Source organism: Falco naumanni, chromosome 5 (genome assembly GCF_017639655.2).
Source record: "Falco naumanni isolate bFalNau1 chromosome 5, bFalNau1.pat, whole genome shotgun sequence".
Classification (NCBI taxonomy): domain Eukaryota; kingdom Metazoa; phylum Chordata; class Aves; order Falconiformes; family Falconidae; genus Falco; species Falco naumanni.
In genome coordinates this window covers 44,732,327-44,750,663 of record NC_054058.1, presented here as the reverse complement: position 1 = coordinate 44,750,663, position 18,337 = coordinate 44,732,327, and the positions used below count along the sequence as shown (strand labels likewise).

The following is an 18,337-nucleotide window of genomic DNA, read 5'->3' as shown; positions in this document are numbered from 1 at the left end:
CTGGGGCCCCATGAGTGTACCCATTACACTGCTTTACCACCTGGACTGGTTGCCTTCCTGGAGTACTCTGCTCATGCTGGGTTAACTGGGGATGACTCCTCTGGAGATCAGTCTGTGTTAAGGCTTGGTCCATGCTGGCTCAGAACAAGATGAGGTACTCATATTTATGTCACTGGGAGCCAGCTGCTTCCTCTAAATCGTGTTTTCAGTATTTTCACCTGTTCCCTATCTCCAGCTTTTGTTCCTCCAAACCGCTGTCAGAGACACTCGTGTGCCCCTTGTCCCTAACATGCAGAATGTGCTCCTGCCCATCTCACTGGCAGAATTGCTTCAGTTTTCGTCACACTCCCTAAGCTGGGCCATGATCATATGGATTTGCCCAATCTCTGTACACCTCTCTAGGATGGTTTTCAATCAAAAAAAAGAATAATCTGGCATTAAAGCATCATGAAACAGAAAAGTAAATCCTAAGGCCTAAATTGATTTGCATTGTTTATTTGGGATTTGTTGATACGCTTAAACTCTATAAGCAGCCATAATAGGATATGGTTAGTTAAGATCTGAGTGAGGTATAACAGGATCATTGTTTACTGAAGATCAGAACTGCATACAGAAGACTAAAACCAAAATACCACCAGATTGCTTTGGGACCTGCAGGAGCTGATCCTGCAAGGATGTGTTCTCTGCTTTCATGCTTCTGAAAAAAGAGGCAGACAGGATTTCCTTAAAATCTCTTTGTCTTTCCTAATTTCCTGGATGTCTTCCAAAATCTGGGTATAGGAAAACATATAAATAAATAAATAAATACGGAAAGGCAGTGAAGTTCATTCTTGCCCCAATAAAGACTTCTGACAAGGCTGTTAAGTTGTTAAATTATATAGGGTAGATCTTGGAGGATGAGAATTTACTTGCAATGACTCTGTAGATGAAAAAGTCTACCGCAACTTGCTCACAAATAAACCTGGAAACCCTACATCCAAACATTGTTCCTCACCTACTGTACAGCAAACAGCTCAGGGAGAATTAAAACATATTCTGCCTCTTTCATCAGGGCTCAGAGAGCAGCTGGTCACTTCCTTCACCTTTGGTTACATTCCCTGTAGACTGATCCCCAGCAAAAACCTCAGTGGTTTCTTCCAGCAGGAAAAAAATCTCCTTGACAGGAGGGAAGGAGGAGAAAAGCCCAAGCTTTAGTGTTTTTCTGGACAAAATCCATTTATCGCTGCTGGTACAATTACAGCTGGCAAAGAACCGGGGACAGACGTGTCAAAGCTGCCCCCATTAGGTGCACAAAAGCTGGTAAAAAGCAAATGAGTCTGGTGGATGGCACAAGCTGGAAGGAGAGCGCTGGGGAGTTCATCTTGAGCAGAAAGGACCTGCAAGCTTCACTGCCCTGTTGGGCACGTGGTGGTCAGAGAAAGGTGCCTATGGATGCCTGACCTAAGAGTAAAACTGTGAAACAAGACTGCCTGGATCCAGAGCACAGTACAAAGACCCAGCAGGCACCAGGCTGTCTCCCAGTTTATTAGTGCAGACAAACATGGACAGCTTAGAAGCTGTCTCATTTTTTACGACCCTTCTCACTCTGCCTGCTCCTGCCCATCTCCTGGTCACTTTTCTACTGCATGTCTCTTCCCTCAGAACTCCCCATCTGTGCTATTCTAAAAGATGGCACGTGTACATGGTGCCCATCCACACCCATTAAATAACAACAGCAGAAACTCTCACGGGCACACTCAGTTCCTGTTACTTCCACTTAGGGCCAGTTTCAAAGGCAGATGAAGGTGGCAGCCATCTACCCTAGCAAGAAACCATATGTGCTAAAACTTTTATAAATGCGAAATTAGCCACCTGCAATAACTGTTGTAAAATTGTTAAATTAGTAACAGTGATTATTCTTGTTTCAGGGGTATCAGGGAACGAGCATGGAACAGCAGTAAAAAAGGCTCCTACATAGTCCAGAAAATAGGTTAAAACAAGTGTTGCTCCTGCAATGAAACCAGAAACCTTGCTGCACTCACGGCAGGGCCGCCTGCTTGCAAGGACTTTAAGTGTCACCCTATATCCCCACTGGAATAGTACCAAAGTGAACAGGAAAAAGTGATCCATTTTTTAATGCCTGCTAAAAATTAATCTGGCATGAAAAGAATTACAAGTCACAAGATGCCACAGAAACCTGGAATGTTTAAGCTTAATAAAACCACAGTTCCCAACTGCTTTTTTTTTTTCAGTTTGAAGCATCAGATCTTCAACATACATTTCCGTGAATCCTCTTTATTTAATTTAACAGAGTACTTGAAAGCTCCCAATCAAAAGCAAGGCTTCACTCAAGCATGTACTGTATCACAGAAGGATCCACTTCTTCTGCCATCAGACCAGCTTGCAAACATTGGATTGTTGCTTTTTTCCCCAAACGCTGTCTCCACAGGACGAATGCAGCTACAACCTGTGACTGCAGGTTGTGAGGGTGATTGACTTTACATCGATAGATGTCAGTATGGGACAAACCCAAGCACAGAACTATATGCTCCCATTCAGGTCCCAGTCTCCTCGCAAGCTTGTTCAGCTGCTGATCTGTGGGTGAAGTCCTCAAAACACATGGTGCAATTTCAATTATATCTGTAAAAAAAATAAAAAGAAAAAGAAAATGCATACCCTTGTCACTAGGCAATGCTGCAAATATTAATGTAAGACCTTGACAAAGGAGGGAATAAGCAAAGTTGAGGGTGAAAGAATTAATTAAAGAAACAGAATACATACATAGAAAAAGTAATTTCATAATCAACCAGAAGACTAATTAGACAAAAACTAATGCTCAGTGGACCATACTAGGGCACCCTGAGTACACTACTTTTGGGGGTCAGAAACCCAGATATCAGAATTCTACTCCAAAGCCAAGACTTCTAAAAGTAATTATAGATTTTGGGGTAGTGAACAAGAAAGGTTTTCAAAGAACACGTTTCCAGCAGCCATCGCCCTCTGAAAGTCAATCTGCTTGCACCAGTATGATATAGCGACAAAGGACAAATATGGGACCAATAATACTTTATTACACCTATTCTGTGACTCTATTTATACAATTCAGAAATAACTTTGATTCCTTAGTTACTAGGTATGACTATTTTTTTGCTGAGAGCTATTCACAGGGAATTCTTCTGTCTCCTAAGATGTTACTTACTCTTTGTGTCCTGTCATTTATGGCAAACTCATCTTGAGGAGACCAGCTTTGGGGCGTTTTCTTCTATTTGAATGAACCCATAAGCATGGTTCAGGTGAACCCAAATGAACAGGGCATCAGCACTGTTCCTTGACACAAATTATGCTTATGCCTTATCTCAGCTGTACTAACACTCTTGAAAACAGGCATGTATGTGCTACAGTCCCATTCATCTGGCCCTCCTTGAAACTATTCTCAGGGGAGTGCAAGGAAGTCCCATGTTCTCTGAGATTTCTGCCCTATGTTCCTTAGTATTGCCCAAGCACCAACACACCCCAGAATGTGCTTTTCATCCCAGAAGATGTTCAGCATTGAACTGGTACCTGAGTCATGGAGGACAGGATCAATGCAACTACTGAAACAGCTTGCACAGGAAGCATTAAGGTAGCTGTAATTATCAGTACTAAAAAACTTTTAGGGAACAATCCAAGTATTTCTTACAAACATAAATGATCTCTCTGTGTATTCCCTATGGTATTCTGATCATTAAAAAAAAAAAAAAAAAAAAGCATTCATACAAACAATGTTAATACAGTGATAATACAGTGTTATTCAGAAGCATGCTGTATGGGATTCATCTCATCTAACTTGGGCTAGCCCCTCCTGAACTAATTATACTAGGATTAATTATTGCAAAGGAGAGAAATAGGTTGTTCTAGATTACAATCCATCTCATTGGGAAGAAGATGCCTAAAATAATCAGATAAATTACTCCTCTAAATGTGCACATTTCTTTCCATTGATTGTAAAAGGAGTGCTGGGTATAAGCTCAGATGTTGAAGCTGATGCTGCAAACATCTAGTGCTGGTTAAACAATTCTCTGCCACATACAAATTTGCTTTAAAAAGTTGCATTTAGAAAAGCAGCATAAGACATCTATGAAGCATATTTGCTCTTCAATACCTTTTGTGATCACAAGCTGAAATGAAGGGTCAATGCAGCCTGCAATTGGTTCTCTACTTTTACTGTTGAACATACTGCATCAAACCAGTGCAAAAATAGCCCCAAGAAAATGCTGATTACAGCCTGTTGGTCTGACGCAGCAGACTCCCTACATGAGAGCTGCTTTGCAAAATCTAATTTATAGCTCCAATATCATGCTCACAGTCTCCACTACAGCAGAACAGCAACACTAGAAAGCACCACTCCTTCATTTTATCAAAAGTAATTGTTTTTGCATAGAATACCCAGAGCCTGCAAATGTTTGTACAATTTAAGCCCAATCACACATAAGTACTATACAAAGCTGCTTTGAGTAAAGGGAAAATTGCTTTCTGAAGAGTGTTTAGGTCCCTTTGATCTTTCTGTTTCCAGATTGCCAAAGGAACCCTAGGCAAGTGGCTGGTTTGGGGACAGAGCCCAGGCTCCTGAAGAAGGCTGAGCAATACTGGTGGGGCTGACCTGTGCTGTCACATCAGACACGATACCTACTCCACAGGTAAGTCAGGACGAGGAAGCGCCTTTCACGAATGCAAATATTTGATAATAACTAAAATTTAAAATAAATATAGCTACACTGTGCTGTCACCAACACTACCTTGCCTTGGCTTATGGTCAGCTACTAAGCATAAGTGCCATAAGCTACCAAGTGCCCAAAGGAGCACTACCTGCCAGCCTGGGCTTTATGCTTTCATGCTGGAATTTTTATACTTCATGTGCACTAGCAAAATGTTTTTATGATACTGAAATGAGATCAAGCAGGGAGGCCTAACAATAATACATGTCAGCTCGTCCATCCAGCCTTTGATATTAGGCAGATTTTTTTACTACAACAAGTATCTTGCCTTCAGCCTGTTATCAGCCCTTTAATAAGAGTAAGAATAAAACCCATCCAGGAAATCTTTTCATCTTATGCTACCATCTGATTCTAATATGGATGTGGAAAATTCTGGGACAGAAGCCAAATGTTAAATTTAATACAAAGGACTGTTATTTTAGTCCCATTTTATTTTCTATGATAGCTCTTTTTCAGTTCTGATACGAAGTCACTGAGGAAAATCTGAAACAAGTATTACATGATGGGCAATATTACTTAGAGGTACAGAGAAATATTTAGCGAGATCTTTTGGTTATGACAAATGCAAAATCACAAAAAGATCTGGATATGTTCTAGGATTAATGTTCCTCAATTTAATAAACATAATGCCATTTCAGGTAAAAGGGAAATGAGTTTTCTGTGCTTAGCACCCAAGCTGCTTTGAACACATTGCAAAAATATTAAAGATGCCTTTTTTTAGTTATGTTTACTACGTACCCTCACTTATAATCTCCATTTGTCAGGAACTGCCTGAGGGAGGTAATGAGATTAGAGCAAAAGTTTCAATTATGCAGAACCTGCAGTTGCTTTTGAAAGGTATGTCTAAGATACTGAGACCTCAATTCTGCAAAAAATGTAAGGCTCTTCTTGTTTTAGGTGGATCCAATGTGGAGACATGTGTACGTGTTTACGTTAGGTATATGCTTCAGCTTAGCAAAATGAGGACTGCGCTGTTAGAAATGGGGTTTGGGGCACCAGCAGAGGCTGTTGAGGGTTTCCCTGGAGAAGGCAATTTGCGCTGCTGTCACCTCCAGCAGGCACACCAAGTGAAACACCAAGTCCAGCTGTGGGCACAGTCTACACCACAAAGTGCCAGAGCTGCATGCTGCGGAGATTTAGAGGCTGAAGTCTCACTACTCATGCTGAAGCCACCAAGTCCTTGAGGTATGGGGAGCCGACAGCTTTGTGCTGGAGAGCGAGCCAGCCTAGTGCTCAGCTGCTCTCCTGGGACTGCCAGCCAGCTCACTGGCATGGTGCTTGGGACCATGCAAATTCCCCTTTTCCGAGCTGGAGGTGGGCAGGACACTCTCCACCCTGGTTTTGGAGCTGAAACCGACTCACAGAAAGACCCACAACTCCTATTCAAATTTGCAGCACGAGGGAATGTGCTTCTTCCTGGTCAAGAAAGCTCATTCACCCTAAGCTGTTATCCTACTTGTCCTAATTAAAAAACAGGAGATGCTGACAACCTCTGGCCTGTGTGTACATCTGTGCCTCCAGACCACTGCACAGACCAGGAGATAAAAAGGTGCTGGTGAGTGTGGACGGGAAACAGAACTGGATACTAATAGACAGTATCACAGATACGTACCAGAAAAAAACAGAGTAACCCAGATACCAAAGCTATATATGGGGCAAAGGCAGCCAGTTGCCACTTTTGCATTTCTTTTTCTTCAGGGCCTCTCCAGCTTTAAGTAGGAAACTTCAAAAAGATATTGCAACAATCAGGGGGATGGAAAATAAACTCGCCCAGCTCTGTTCCACTTGATACAAGTGGGAGGACGCAAGATAAAGTGCAATGAAAATGGGCTTTGAATCACTCAAAGGTATTTTTTTGCTTTTGCTTTCTCATCACCATCCCTAGGTGATGAAAAAAGCTGAGATCATCTTTAGGCTGTCTTGCACCATGGGAAAATCTTTATCAGCATCGAGGAACTGACCTCCCACTCTCCACGCTGCTGGAACCCAGTGGGGAGCAAGCGAGCTTGGTCCAACACAGGACACAGCAGCAAAAACTGCTGAGTCATTTTTGGATGATCTGCAAAGTATCCAGCTGATCCCCCAGAACTGCTGGCAGCCCAGAGTGCCTCATGGTTTTGTCTAAAGGACCCTTCTGCATGTAAGTATGACTCCTCTGTGCACGACCAAAAGCATCTGTTGGAAGTTTCAGGCAGACTTCACCCTTATGCAGTCAATACATTTTTACATGATGCAACACAAAAACAGCTTTTTGGCTTTTGCTCTTTGCTGTGTAAAAGGGACTTTGATGGAAATGATGAACCTGAATCCAAAGTGCTGAAAGAGTCTCAATCAGCTGCTACCTAATCCAGCAAGGGCAACTCCACAGGTAGTTCAGGAGACCAGTGGAGAGCCAGGGATACAATGACCCACCTCTTACCCAATAACTAGCTAACAAATCTGTCCCTTGGGAAAGGATGTTCTGGGGACTGGTCTCTGCTTCCAGCGCTGACTCTGTATTTCATCCAATTAAATGACCATGTACATACTCATTGGATAGCATAAGCAGCCCTGGCAGAGGAGACGGGAATTCAGGTCCCTCTGAGCTGCACAACCTAATGTTGAGGTACACAGTCATGGTCCTCTTCATCTCCTTTCTCCTGATAAATCATTCCAGCAAAAAATAAAAAGATTTCCCCGGGAAGGGTCAAGAATGCTTCCCACTCTCTAGAATGGGGCCTGTTGGAGAGAAAACTCCTGGGAATCAAGGGTATGTTGAAACAGAACAAAACTGCATGCAAGAGCCCTTGGCAGGAGCAATGCTAGGCAAATGCTCTGATTTTTACACAATCATACCAGAAACAGCTAGGTGATTCTGGGCTTCAGGCACTGCTTAATTGGAATGGGACTGCAAAAAGGACTAACTGCTTAGGCATGCATCTGGCCTCAGCATCTCCTACTGCTAGGTGTACAGAGTCCTTCAGTGACCTCTACTCAAGTCACTAACTGTTGTTCACTTGACCCTCTTACCAGATCCTGCTCATAATTTCTGAAGAGTTCAAAGCAAGCATTTCAGAGTCCTCTTTAATCGTCTTTCCTGGCATCTGGAGTACAGTTCTTCCCTGAGAAGTGCTAAAATTAGATTAAGCAGGTCCACAAGCAGCAAACTAATGAAGCCTTGTTTCCCCCAGGTGTCAGTCCTACAGCTGACTTGTGCTTCAGGACTTCTCCAGCTGCTTACCAATTCTCAAGACATTCATGACATTGCTTCTGTCCGCAACAGCAACCTAGGCAGGCTTCTTGAAGTTGGCCAACAGGTTCAGAAGCTACTAGGGGTACATGCAGACACGCGACAGCTCGCAATAGAGGAACACACAGCTGTGGTTACTATAGGAAATTATGCTAAAAGGGACTTCAAAGCTCCGGAGAGCCATCATGGCTAACACGCCAGCAGCCAGTGACATTTGGGGCGCTTCAGCTAAAGGGAAACATGCAAAGAATCTTGTGCCAGGCTCTGCTTTCCTCCAGCCCCCTCAGAGTGCAGTGCACTTGTTCAACCAGCCTGAGCCACAGACCCAGCAGTGGCTACTGAATGGGCATGGCCATGGTTGCCAAGACTGTGCGCTGTGTGTTTTGGCAGCTGTGTATATGTTCCAGAAATTATTTAATGACTGAATGTCACAATAGCAAACAACTTGCACATAACCAGGTATATTTGCTTTAAAGTGAAATCCCCTTGGCCTGAGCACAACAGTAAAAGTGGGTCATGAAGCAGAACAACACTTGGCGGATCAGGTTGGGACAGGCTTTCAAGAGCAATGAGGTGGGGTTGCAGAACCTGAATTGGAAGGTATGTAACACTACCACAAAGGGAGATGTCGAAGACTTCTGAGAGCTGTAGCCCCCCTTAAGCCGCTGGAGATAATGGATGAAAGGGAAAGTAAAGAGTAAGCATTCTGAGGGATCCCAGTGGGTGCTGTAGATCACTGAAGTTGAAGACCAGACCATGGTGGAGGTCCTGGTGAGAAGGGTGGAATAAACAGAAGGTTCTGGGTAACTGCAGGGGTTGGGGGGGCTTGGCTTGATATGTTAGAAAAGGGGCTGAGATGGGAGGTGACAGTGGGCCTCCACTTGCATGGCTGTTCTTCTGCTTCCTTGTTCAGCTGTTCTCTCCCAACCCTGTCCTAACAGGTGGTACTGCAGGCAAATGCCTGCCCTCTTCCTACAGCAAATCCGAACTCATAAGCTCCAAGCCAGCCTGCAGCAATGAATGACTAGAGTGCCAGATGGGAAAGTATCACGCTGGATATATGACAATTGGCAGGCCTGTATGGAGAACGCAGCGCTTCCTCCCTCCTGTGCAAGTTAAAAATGATCACGAAGCATTATAAGGTTATTTTGTTGCTGTGAACTTTAGAAGGGTCTGATTCAGGACCTGTTCAATCACAAGCAACAAGCTCAAATTGCTGATCATTAAAAAAGTAGAACAGGCTACCCAGAAACTGACCCCTGCTACATAATTTGGGCGTTGTTCTTATTGTCACTGTCATTGTTGCTAATTAATGCAAACTGGACTGATTCAAAGGCTGGGAAGGGAACATTATAGTGTTTTGCAACAGCTTCAAATAATTGTGCTCCAGAGAACATGGAAAAATACTTCTCGTCTCTATTACCATATACATATCTTCTCCATATATCTTGAAACAACACAGATCATGCAGCCCATTTAAAGTCTATTCAAAACCACCAGGTCTGCCTCCTGGTGTCAGGTGCTTCCAAAAAGTGTTTTACCAAGAAGCGAGAAAAACTGAACTGTAAATCCTTTACTATTTGAAGACAGATAGCTGACCCCATTATAGATATCTTCCCATATATAAAGTTAATACACTCAGATTAAAATAACTTATAAAAGATTGAAATAATTTGGAGAAGATGTATAGCTTTCTCCTGCTTTTAGCACAGGCATAGCTGTTTCTCTGTTTTTCCTGCCAAACATGAGTGGTGAGTTACATGGGTAGCTGCAAGATACAAGACTGCGGTAGCTGTTCCACTTAGCTGCGCTGGTTGCCTCCTCTGGCGGCTTCTGCTCACTATCAGAGAGATGCCCACCTCCTTCACCCCATCTGAGACTCTCAGAGGACTCCATCTAACGATGACTGCCAAGTGTGCACTGATCTCTCTTCTCTGCTTGGGAACTCCCGCTTCTGCCCCCCATAGAGCTGGCTCAGCACAGGGAAATCCTGCACCTTTGCAGGAACAACAGGCCTACTTACCTTCCTAAGAAGAAACACTATCTTATCTAGCGCAATAAAAATCAAATCTTGCTCAGTTAAATACCCAGACTAAACTATAGAGTGGAATCTGTACCAAAAGAAAAACACCTAAACCAAAGGTTTAGAAAGCAGCGCATTTTTTTCATCTGACCATGTTACAGTGAAACAAACTTGATAGAGAATTTTATGTTCAGCTGAGTATATGCCACAGTTATGCTTCACAAATGCAGGACTGTAAAGTTTCTGTAGCTTAAAAACTTCTGATCTGATGAATGCAAACAGTCATTAACAGACAGAATGTGCAATAATAAAACCAACCTCTGTTAATTATTGATCATAAAACACTTGTAGGCATACTTCTATCACAGTAATTTACATTTCCATATCTTGTAATTACATTATGAAAGGCACTAATCAAAATGAAAGCAAATATGAAATAAATTTTTCAGACAGGCTGCATTCTTCCATATCATGCTGGGTTTTATGACTTGCAGTAAAAGATAGGAAGTTCTCTGTCTTATTTTAAATAAATTGGAATCTAATACTATGACAGCCAACGTGCAGAATCAGTTGTGGCCATGATCCCGTGACAATCAAATCTACGGCAATTTTAAACAGTCTCCCTCAAGTGAAGCAGAATCTACCCACGGTACCAAATTCAGCTCCTTACTGCCAAAAGCTTGCTGGGACTCTGCGTTACTGGTGTAATTAAAAAGTACATATATCCTCATTTGTTGCCAGTCTCTTCTCCTTTGTGAGCTCTAAAGCATCACGCTTTGTGACAATAAATACATTTTGGGTATTAGGGTAGGAAAAAAAGACAGCATAAAATTTTGTAAATCTACACGCAATTCAAGAACACAGATGTTTCTATTTTGGCTCAATACCAACAGCTAATTTGTATATTCTTTATCACTTGCTAATGACTGCCTAGTAGCTGCAGATGTGGCAGCACACTGCTAAAACCTGAAACATAAACATTCAGATTTCATGACAAAAGTTTTCAGTTGTATTCCCACTATTCACCTCCAGTAGCTATGCAGTTTTCCCAAACATTTTTTTAATCTGTTTCAGAGGTTATGTACCTCCACCGATTTCTGCTATACTGATGGCCTTCAGTATTAATCCAATTAAACAGATTGACAGAAGTCCCTAAATAAATTCATGCTGTCTTAAGTTTTCATCATTTTTAAGTCATAGGGAGCTATCGCTGGAGTTGAAAGAGATTGGGTTTTCACTTCTTCGTCTGCTTTTTATTGGGCAGTGCAGGGAGGAAATTTCAGCAATAGTGTAGATGTTACTCTGTTTCCCATGTAAAACATTAATTATAATCCCACATAGTATATCTCTATTGTTGCATACCATGAAATCAAATAATGAATTTCATAAATAAAATGGCAACTGCATATGCATGCAAGGGCAAGAATACCTATGCAAAGAAAACACAAACACAACATACTATATCTGCTCTCTTTTCAAGCAGGATTATCCTACATTACAGACAAGATCAGACTTAATTATTCTGTGTTTTTATACCTTTTTTATTCTTAGCAGCACTTGATGTTGCTGTAGACACTGAAGTGGAAAAAAAATTTGCTTGGTATTTCCTATGAATTTCTATATTGTGATATGTAAATAAGCTACATTCATTAGCACTGAAGCCATAGCTAATAATGCTATCCTTGCAGTGATACCTTCAGTATAAATGTATGAACAAGCTCAGCATGCAGCATTACACTAAAAAAAAAAAATAATCTACCCGGGAGGTTCTGAGGAACAACTGAGTTTTTAGGAATTACTTGGAGGAGCTGCCTCAATATAGATACCAAACATTTAGACCTTGGCCAAAGATTTTTTCTCCAAATGAACAAATAGGACTTGAAAAGTTATATGGAAAGAAGATATATGATCAGTTTTTGAAAGCCAGGTGCAACTAGTTGTTAGACATACAAAGCTACCTGATAGCCTGCGAAAGCAGAGATGAGAGTTTCTGGTTTACGTGCTGGCAGTCACACCAGGAGTCAACTCTAGAAATAACGCTGAAAAAAACCAAATTCTGAAGTATACCAATGGATTTCTATATACTTTTGAATGCTCTGCAGTTCTTAGTGAATTCAACAGTGTGTGATAACACTCATAATAACCACTAATTATTGGTCTGAGGCACACAAAGCCATCATTTCCCTCAGTCAAATTTCTTCTCCACGCTATCAGAAATAATAATTAACCACCAGCGCATGGTTGTATGAAGTCAAGATGATCAAAAGTACATTCATTTTTGCAGTAGACCTCTCATGGTTTCATAGGGGGCAAATGTCACCGGAGTGGGCAGGGCAGCTCTGACAGAGTAACTCACTTAAAGTGCAAAACAAAGACAAATGGAGCAATTAATGATTGTTTTGTCAGCTAGGTGACAAACTCATCACATAACTTTTGTCAGGGGATTGGAAGTCAACATCTTTTGACAGATACTACTTGGATGCTTATTTCAAATAGCCTGAGCTGTCTTTCAAGGAACTGAGGCAAGTGTTAATCCTGCTGCTTCTTTGCGTGCAAGAATCACAGGAGACTCTTTGGGTTTTTTATTTGCAAAGTGCGATAACTGAGTAAATTTTTTACTAGCAACTTTCCTACCAAGAAATCTTTCTAAAGGCTGCAGCACTTCAACAACAAAATTGTGCGCTTGGACTTTAGCTATTAACATTCCTTTCATGCAACAACAAAAATCACATTGCCAGTATGAAGGACTGTTTTCTTATGTAACACAACTAATCGTACATGTTTCCCTTACAGGACTTAAACCAAGTATGAAAACAAGCCATTATATTTAGCCTTGATAAAACTGTTCATTCCTCCTAGAGATTTTTTTTTTTTCTTCAATTTCGCTCCTCCTTTTGCTTTAGCTCGAGTAGTTAGAAATATCAGAACCGAAGATCTGTGCAACAGATGGAGCTCGGTTAAGAAGAATGCCTTTGGCTGGTGAAGATCTTTGCCTGGCAGGTGTCAAACCAAGATTAATTTTGCACATATTATGCTTTACCGAGCTTCAGATTTTAGCGAAGTGAGACTACATTCCTTCCTGACCACAAACATATATTAATAGAACAAGCCAGGCAAAGCAAGCTAAAACAGTACTATCATTATGCCAAATCCTCCACTGCTTGGCATTTTATTTATTCATTTACACCCACGCAAGCAAGTAAATAAAATGCAACAGGTTTGTTTTGCGTCTCATTACCGACATTTTGCACAGGTGTAAAAGACTTCACAGAATGCCATAAGCAACATGGACTTAGACCCTTCTGTCCTGGTTTGTTTTTTTCCTCCTTGTGTCAGTGCCTTAAAGACTTACGAACTTTAGTAGACTCTTTGACATTTCAAAATCCACAGGAAAAGACAGGTACTGGTACTAAAATACACTGCTCAGCTACATTTGGTTTCTACGCCTGGCTTGCCAAGTGCAATTCAACAGCCTGAGTCAGAAGGCAGGGCTTTCCACAGGCGTAGGGAAGGAGAGCTTCAGGTGGTGTCATTTGCTTCTCTCCATTTCCAGACTTGTGGGAGGCTGAGCATCGCAAACAGCCCTCTCAAGTGCTAAGTCACTTGAAGACCTGAAAGAAACTGGTTTGGAATATTACGGCTGGTTTGACAGATCAGTATTGTCCGAAAGTAACTTCAGCTGACCAGTAAGGCAGTCAGTCATTTTAGAAGGTCACAGTCATAGGACTTTTAATTATCTGTAAAGCAAATGTGAGATTGTATTTGTGTGTGGTATACATATATATACACATGCATATATTTTCAAAATCTTAATTAAAAAATATGAAAGTCTTAAGTATCTGCAAGTCAAATTCATCCCCTTTTTTATTTCATTTCCACAAATTCAGATTAGGGAACTGTCACACCGCTCTGTGAGAAAAAGGATGAAAATGGGAGCGTGGGTGAAGTCACTTCATAAACAGAGGTACTAATTCACAGGGCACTTTATACTACCACGGGTTTGATGAGTAGTCCTTTCCCCTCTGAGTCAGCACTGACCTAACATCCCTTGCGATGCGCTCACTGGCGTGGCTTGTGGCTGCCCTGTGACACGGCTTGTACCGTGTGACACCACACACTGACCAGCTGCAGTCATCAGAGATCCCAAGACACTACTGAAAATAATGAGGTGACTCACAGTCACAGCCATGCACCCGAAGGCTGCAAACCCAATTATTCTGTTACTCTCTCAGAGATAGTGTTTTGCCAAAGCAACTGAAGCAAGTTCAAAATCAAACATTTGTATTTCTTACGGTATCTGTAGAAGATTTATGCTAGTACTGGTGGGACAATTCATACGAAAAACCTAAACATTTGAAAAAATCTTTTCCTTAAGACATTAATTTTCCTGTCTCATGCATATAGAACAATGTTTTCCCTCATGGTTTTGCAGTCTACTAGCTGCCAGATTTTGATCCAGAATTGAAATTTCAGTCATTTTGGCTTTTGTACATAGCAAATCAGAAATGCAAATGTTTTAACATCAGAAATGAAAAGACTGGAAGATCACACAGACTATGAAAGATTTGTTTTACTTGGTTTGGGATTTTTACACAGCTATACCTAATCTAAGAAACACTGAAACAAAACCAAAAGGCAAAACAAAAAACTAGACAAATTGTTCCATCCCAGAGATGCAGGAATACAAACGATTCTTGTGTCCCTGGGGGAGCCAAAACTGAAATCCTGCTATGAACAAGAGAGAAGGGCTGTTATTTCCTCAACAACTGTTCCTGACATCATAGCTACCTCCTAGAGGTAACAATGGAAAAGCAATCTTAAAAAAGGGTATTTTTTTTTCCTTAAGGAAACATTTTCTTAGTTCTACAAACTCAGAAACAAAGAGATCAGTGGGGTTTTTTGTAATGCTGAATATTTCAGTGCCAGAACCGTAAACATCCACATCATTCTCTTCCTCCCTTCTTCAGATGTTAACTGCTATGCATTGGTTGACTTTATTAAAGAAATCAAACACACCCTGCAATGACCCTTCTAACTGATTTTGGTGTTAGACAGGGCTAAGTATTTTCAGCTTCATGTTCAACATGTTACCTAATTTTGTGTGTGTGCTCCTCAGAGAAGCGCTGAACAATCTGGTGATGAGAGGTTAACACATTCTGCAAAAGTGGCCTCAAATTTCCATTTGCGGAAATGTGCCACACCACATCAGCATATGCAAACCTAACTTTCGCTGTGTGCAGACCACACAAACAGTGCCCAGCTACCTCACCTGACCTTCCACTTGCCCTTCAGTGTGTGTAAATATGCTAATGACAGGCACAGAGGGTTCATGAGCAAGTTTACAAGTTCAAGTGCAGAAGACAGAAGAAAAGTTGGCTGCAATGCTTTGGTTTTCCCTGATTTTGGGAGATCCCAGCTTTCTAAAACTGTTATACAGCCTAGGAGTTGTGTGCTAAAGCCACAAGACTGGGCTATTTAAATATCTTTATTCAGTTCTGTAGATTGAAAGTGAGGGCTTCTTGTCTACACAAAAGAGGTTGACAAGAACATGAGGGTAATGCTATGACTTGGGCTTTTGAAGGCATTATTTACTAGACATTATTCAGTGACATTTATACTGTAATTGAATCATTTGAGAACTTCAGGTACCACATGAAAACTCCTTGCTCGAGGCATCTTGGAATTTAAAGATCTATGAAGGTTTTTACTTCCAACATTGCCAAGTGAATGGGCACAGTTAAGCTGAAAAGTATGAAGAGCCTCAATGTTTTCAGAAAGCTCCATGCAGTCAGATTGTGAGACTTGAGAAAAGGATCCCTGGATCACCAGAAGCTACTAGTTCTTTTCAAACAACCCAGATCCAAAGCATTTGACAAAGAGACTCAACAGACCCCTTCTGTACACAAAGCAAGGAAAGTATAAGCAATTTTTAATACTGTTCTTTGTGTCATGCAATTATTTCCACATGCAAGTAGAGAAACTTGGTCAACCAAAGACGCCTGTGTCTGTAAGCATGGCAGGAGCACAACGTTTACAGGGAACAGAAGTATGTTTGGAACAGCTGAACATAAGCTTAATGAAGTAATTCCAAACAACATATAAAGTTGTCTCAGATACACAACTGTAAAAAATTTGTAGTTCTGTAAACCCATGGATTGCTATTTTGAAGACAGTTTCATTAAGAAACACAGCTTGAGAATATCTATGAAATAAAATCAGAGCTACATGCAGGGACAGCAGGAGGCAGCTGAAGCAATCTGCAGCACAGCTCTGGTGCTCATCGGTCTCTGACCCTGAGAAAAAATATAATTACTGCATGAATACCCATATTACATCAAAAGAGAACGCCTAGGAAAAGACAAAACACTAGAAAGAGGTGGTGAGAACTGCTCAGGTTTTATGCAACAGTTTGCTCTCTGTGTCCCAATCCGATATACTTTACTAGACTAACAACACAGCTGTGGCTTTGATTTTGAAGTCCACATTTTTCTATGGGAATCATTAAATATGACACACTTGTCCTGTTCAACAGAAAAACAAATCTGACTCTACTTTTTATTCTTCTGAAGCCTTAATTTAATTGTGCAACATTTGCTTTAGAAACATTTGAAGATGTTTTAGATATTACCTCATTTGTACACCATCCCAAGCTTTCCAGGAACTCTGAACAAACAGCCTCCTAGCCCTTCTTACATCTGAACTACTGTATTTTGTGGCTTCCACACTGCACTGTCTGGAAACTCCCTGTGAGGCTGGCCTTCTGTTAAATACAAACACAGGAGGAGAGACACTGCACTGGAGAGTTTGCAGTTGCAGGTGTGGGTTGTGAAAAAGGCTTTGCATTCATTATGTACACAGAGACTGCCATGATTACGTTCAAATGACTCCAAAGAGCTGGGCCTACACAGGTAAAAAAGGAAAAGCACCACAGAAGGCAACAGCCCAGCAGCTCGTCCATGCTGGATTTTCTACTCATGACCACTGCTTTGAAAGGTGCCCATCTTCAGATGCCAATGGAGCCCTGCCATGCCTCTGCAGCTTTAATCAGAGAACCTAATTGACCACATCCCAGAAATGTAAATAATAAATTGTCCCAAATAATCTCAAGTATGGTATTGAACATACTGGAATTTGGAAATCCAGAGGTACTGATAACCAAAGGGAGCAGACAACCAAAGGGGCCAGTAGCCATTTGAGATACAAAGGCTAAAATATTATGCAGATACATATGCACATATGAGCTTGGGATGAGGCTGGAGCTCTGATCTCACAGCTCTATACAGAGCAGATCCTCCTAAAGCTTTTGAGGAGCTAGAAAAGCCCTGCATAGAGGAGCTCCCATGCATTCAAGACAGAGGTAGTTAAGATCTGCCCTGTTCTGTTTTCAGTCATCCAGTGACCACAGCTAGTTCATGAAGGTATCTAAAAATATCTCCTATCTGTGCTCATTGCGCATGCAGGTGCTGTCATGACAGTTTCTCAAAAATTCATGAAAAGCTACACCAAGAGCAGAGCTGATCCACTGTCACTGCTTACCAAAGCATCCTCCAGTGTCTGCACCTCAGCTCTATTCTGCCGGTTTCTTCAGGCGGAATTTAAGGCATTGGGTTTAATCTGGAAAAAAACACCTGTGCGTCAAATTCTGATGTCTGCATTTACACAGTGATAGATTTTCCCAGAAAGTTCAAAGCGTGGACTCCTTCTGGTTTCCCACTGTTAGCACTGACTTAAGTCTATTGTCACTGTCTGCTATCTCCTCCACCTCTCTTCCCTGCCTTGTGCTGCAGCTGCCGGAGGACCCTGGAGCTGGGGCAGGGTGCCACCACCATGTGCCTCCATCACAGAAAGGCAGTTAGTCTGTCTCCTAACCCATGTCAGGCAGGGGTGCAGCTCTCCCACTGGATGGGTAGACTCTGCTGTGTCAAAGGTATGTTGCAAGTTTTTCCGTAACAAAAATCCCTTCCTACTTTTAAATAATGAATTTGGTTTTTTCTTTTTTTCTTCCTTCTCCAGCCTTTTCCCTCATTCCACACCCACTTTTTCAAGCAGGAAGGAGAGTGACAGGGAGAATAATGATTTCCTCAGCTTCTGTTGGAAAAAAAAACCGCAAAAATTTTCCACCAAGACAGATTTTTTTTGGGGCTTTTTTTCTTCAGCGAGGTTCAGAAGCCATTTTTTAATTTAAAATTCCCTAAATCAGTGTCCACTTAATACTGACATTTGATGTGGAAGGTAGCAGACAGCTGGTACCTCTGTTTCATTTAGCACAGAACCCAGCCTCAAGTGTGGCAAGATGTCACCTTGGAGTCTTCTCTTGAACTGTATCTTCGCAAACTGTTTTTCAGAGTTTCA

At 41.6% G+C, this 18,337-nt stretch overlaps 1 protein-coding gene across 3 annotated transcripts in view; it reads right to left on the bottom strand.

Moving 5' to 3' along the window:
- Positions 1–2,258: 2,258 nt before the first annotated feature.
- The window catches only part of CRADD (CASP2 and RIPK1 domain containing adaptor with death domain), a 79,119-nt gene continuing 63,040 nt past the window's right edge, over positions 2,259–18,337 (bottom strand). For 2 of the 3 annotated variants that reach the window (XM_040594177.1, XM_040594178.1), the window contains one exon: positions 2,259–2,619. In XM_040594177.1, coding sequence (XP_040450111.1) covers positions 2,324–2,619 — 296 coding nt within the window. In that variant the 3' untranslated portion in view covers positions 2,259–2,323. The remainder of the gene's footprint in view (positions 2,620–18,337) is intronic. The other variant, XM_040594179.1, reaches the window with a different exon arrangement.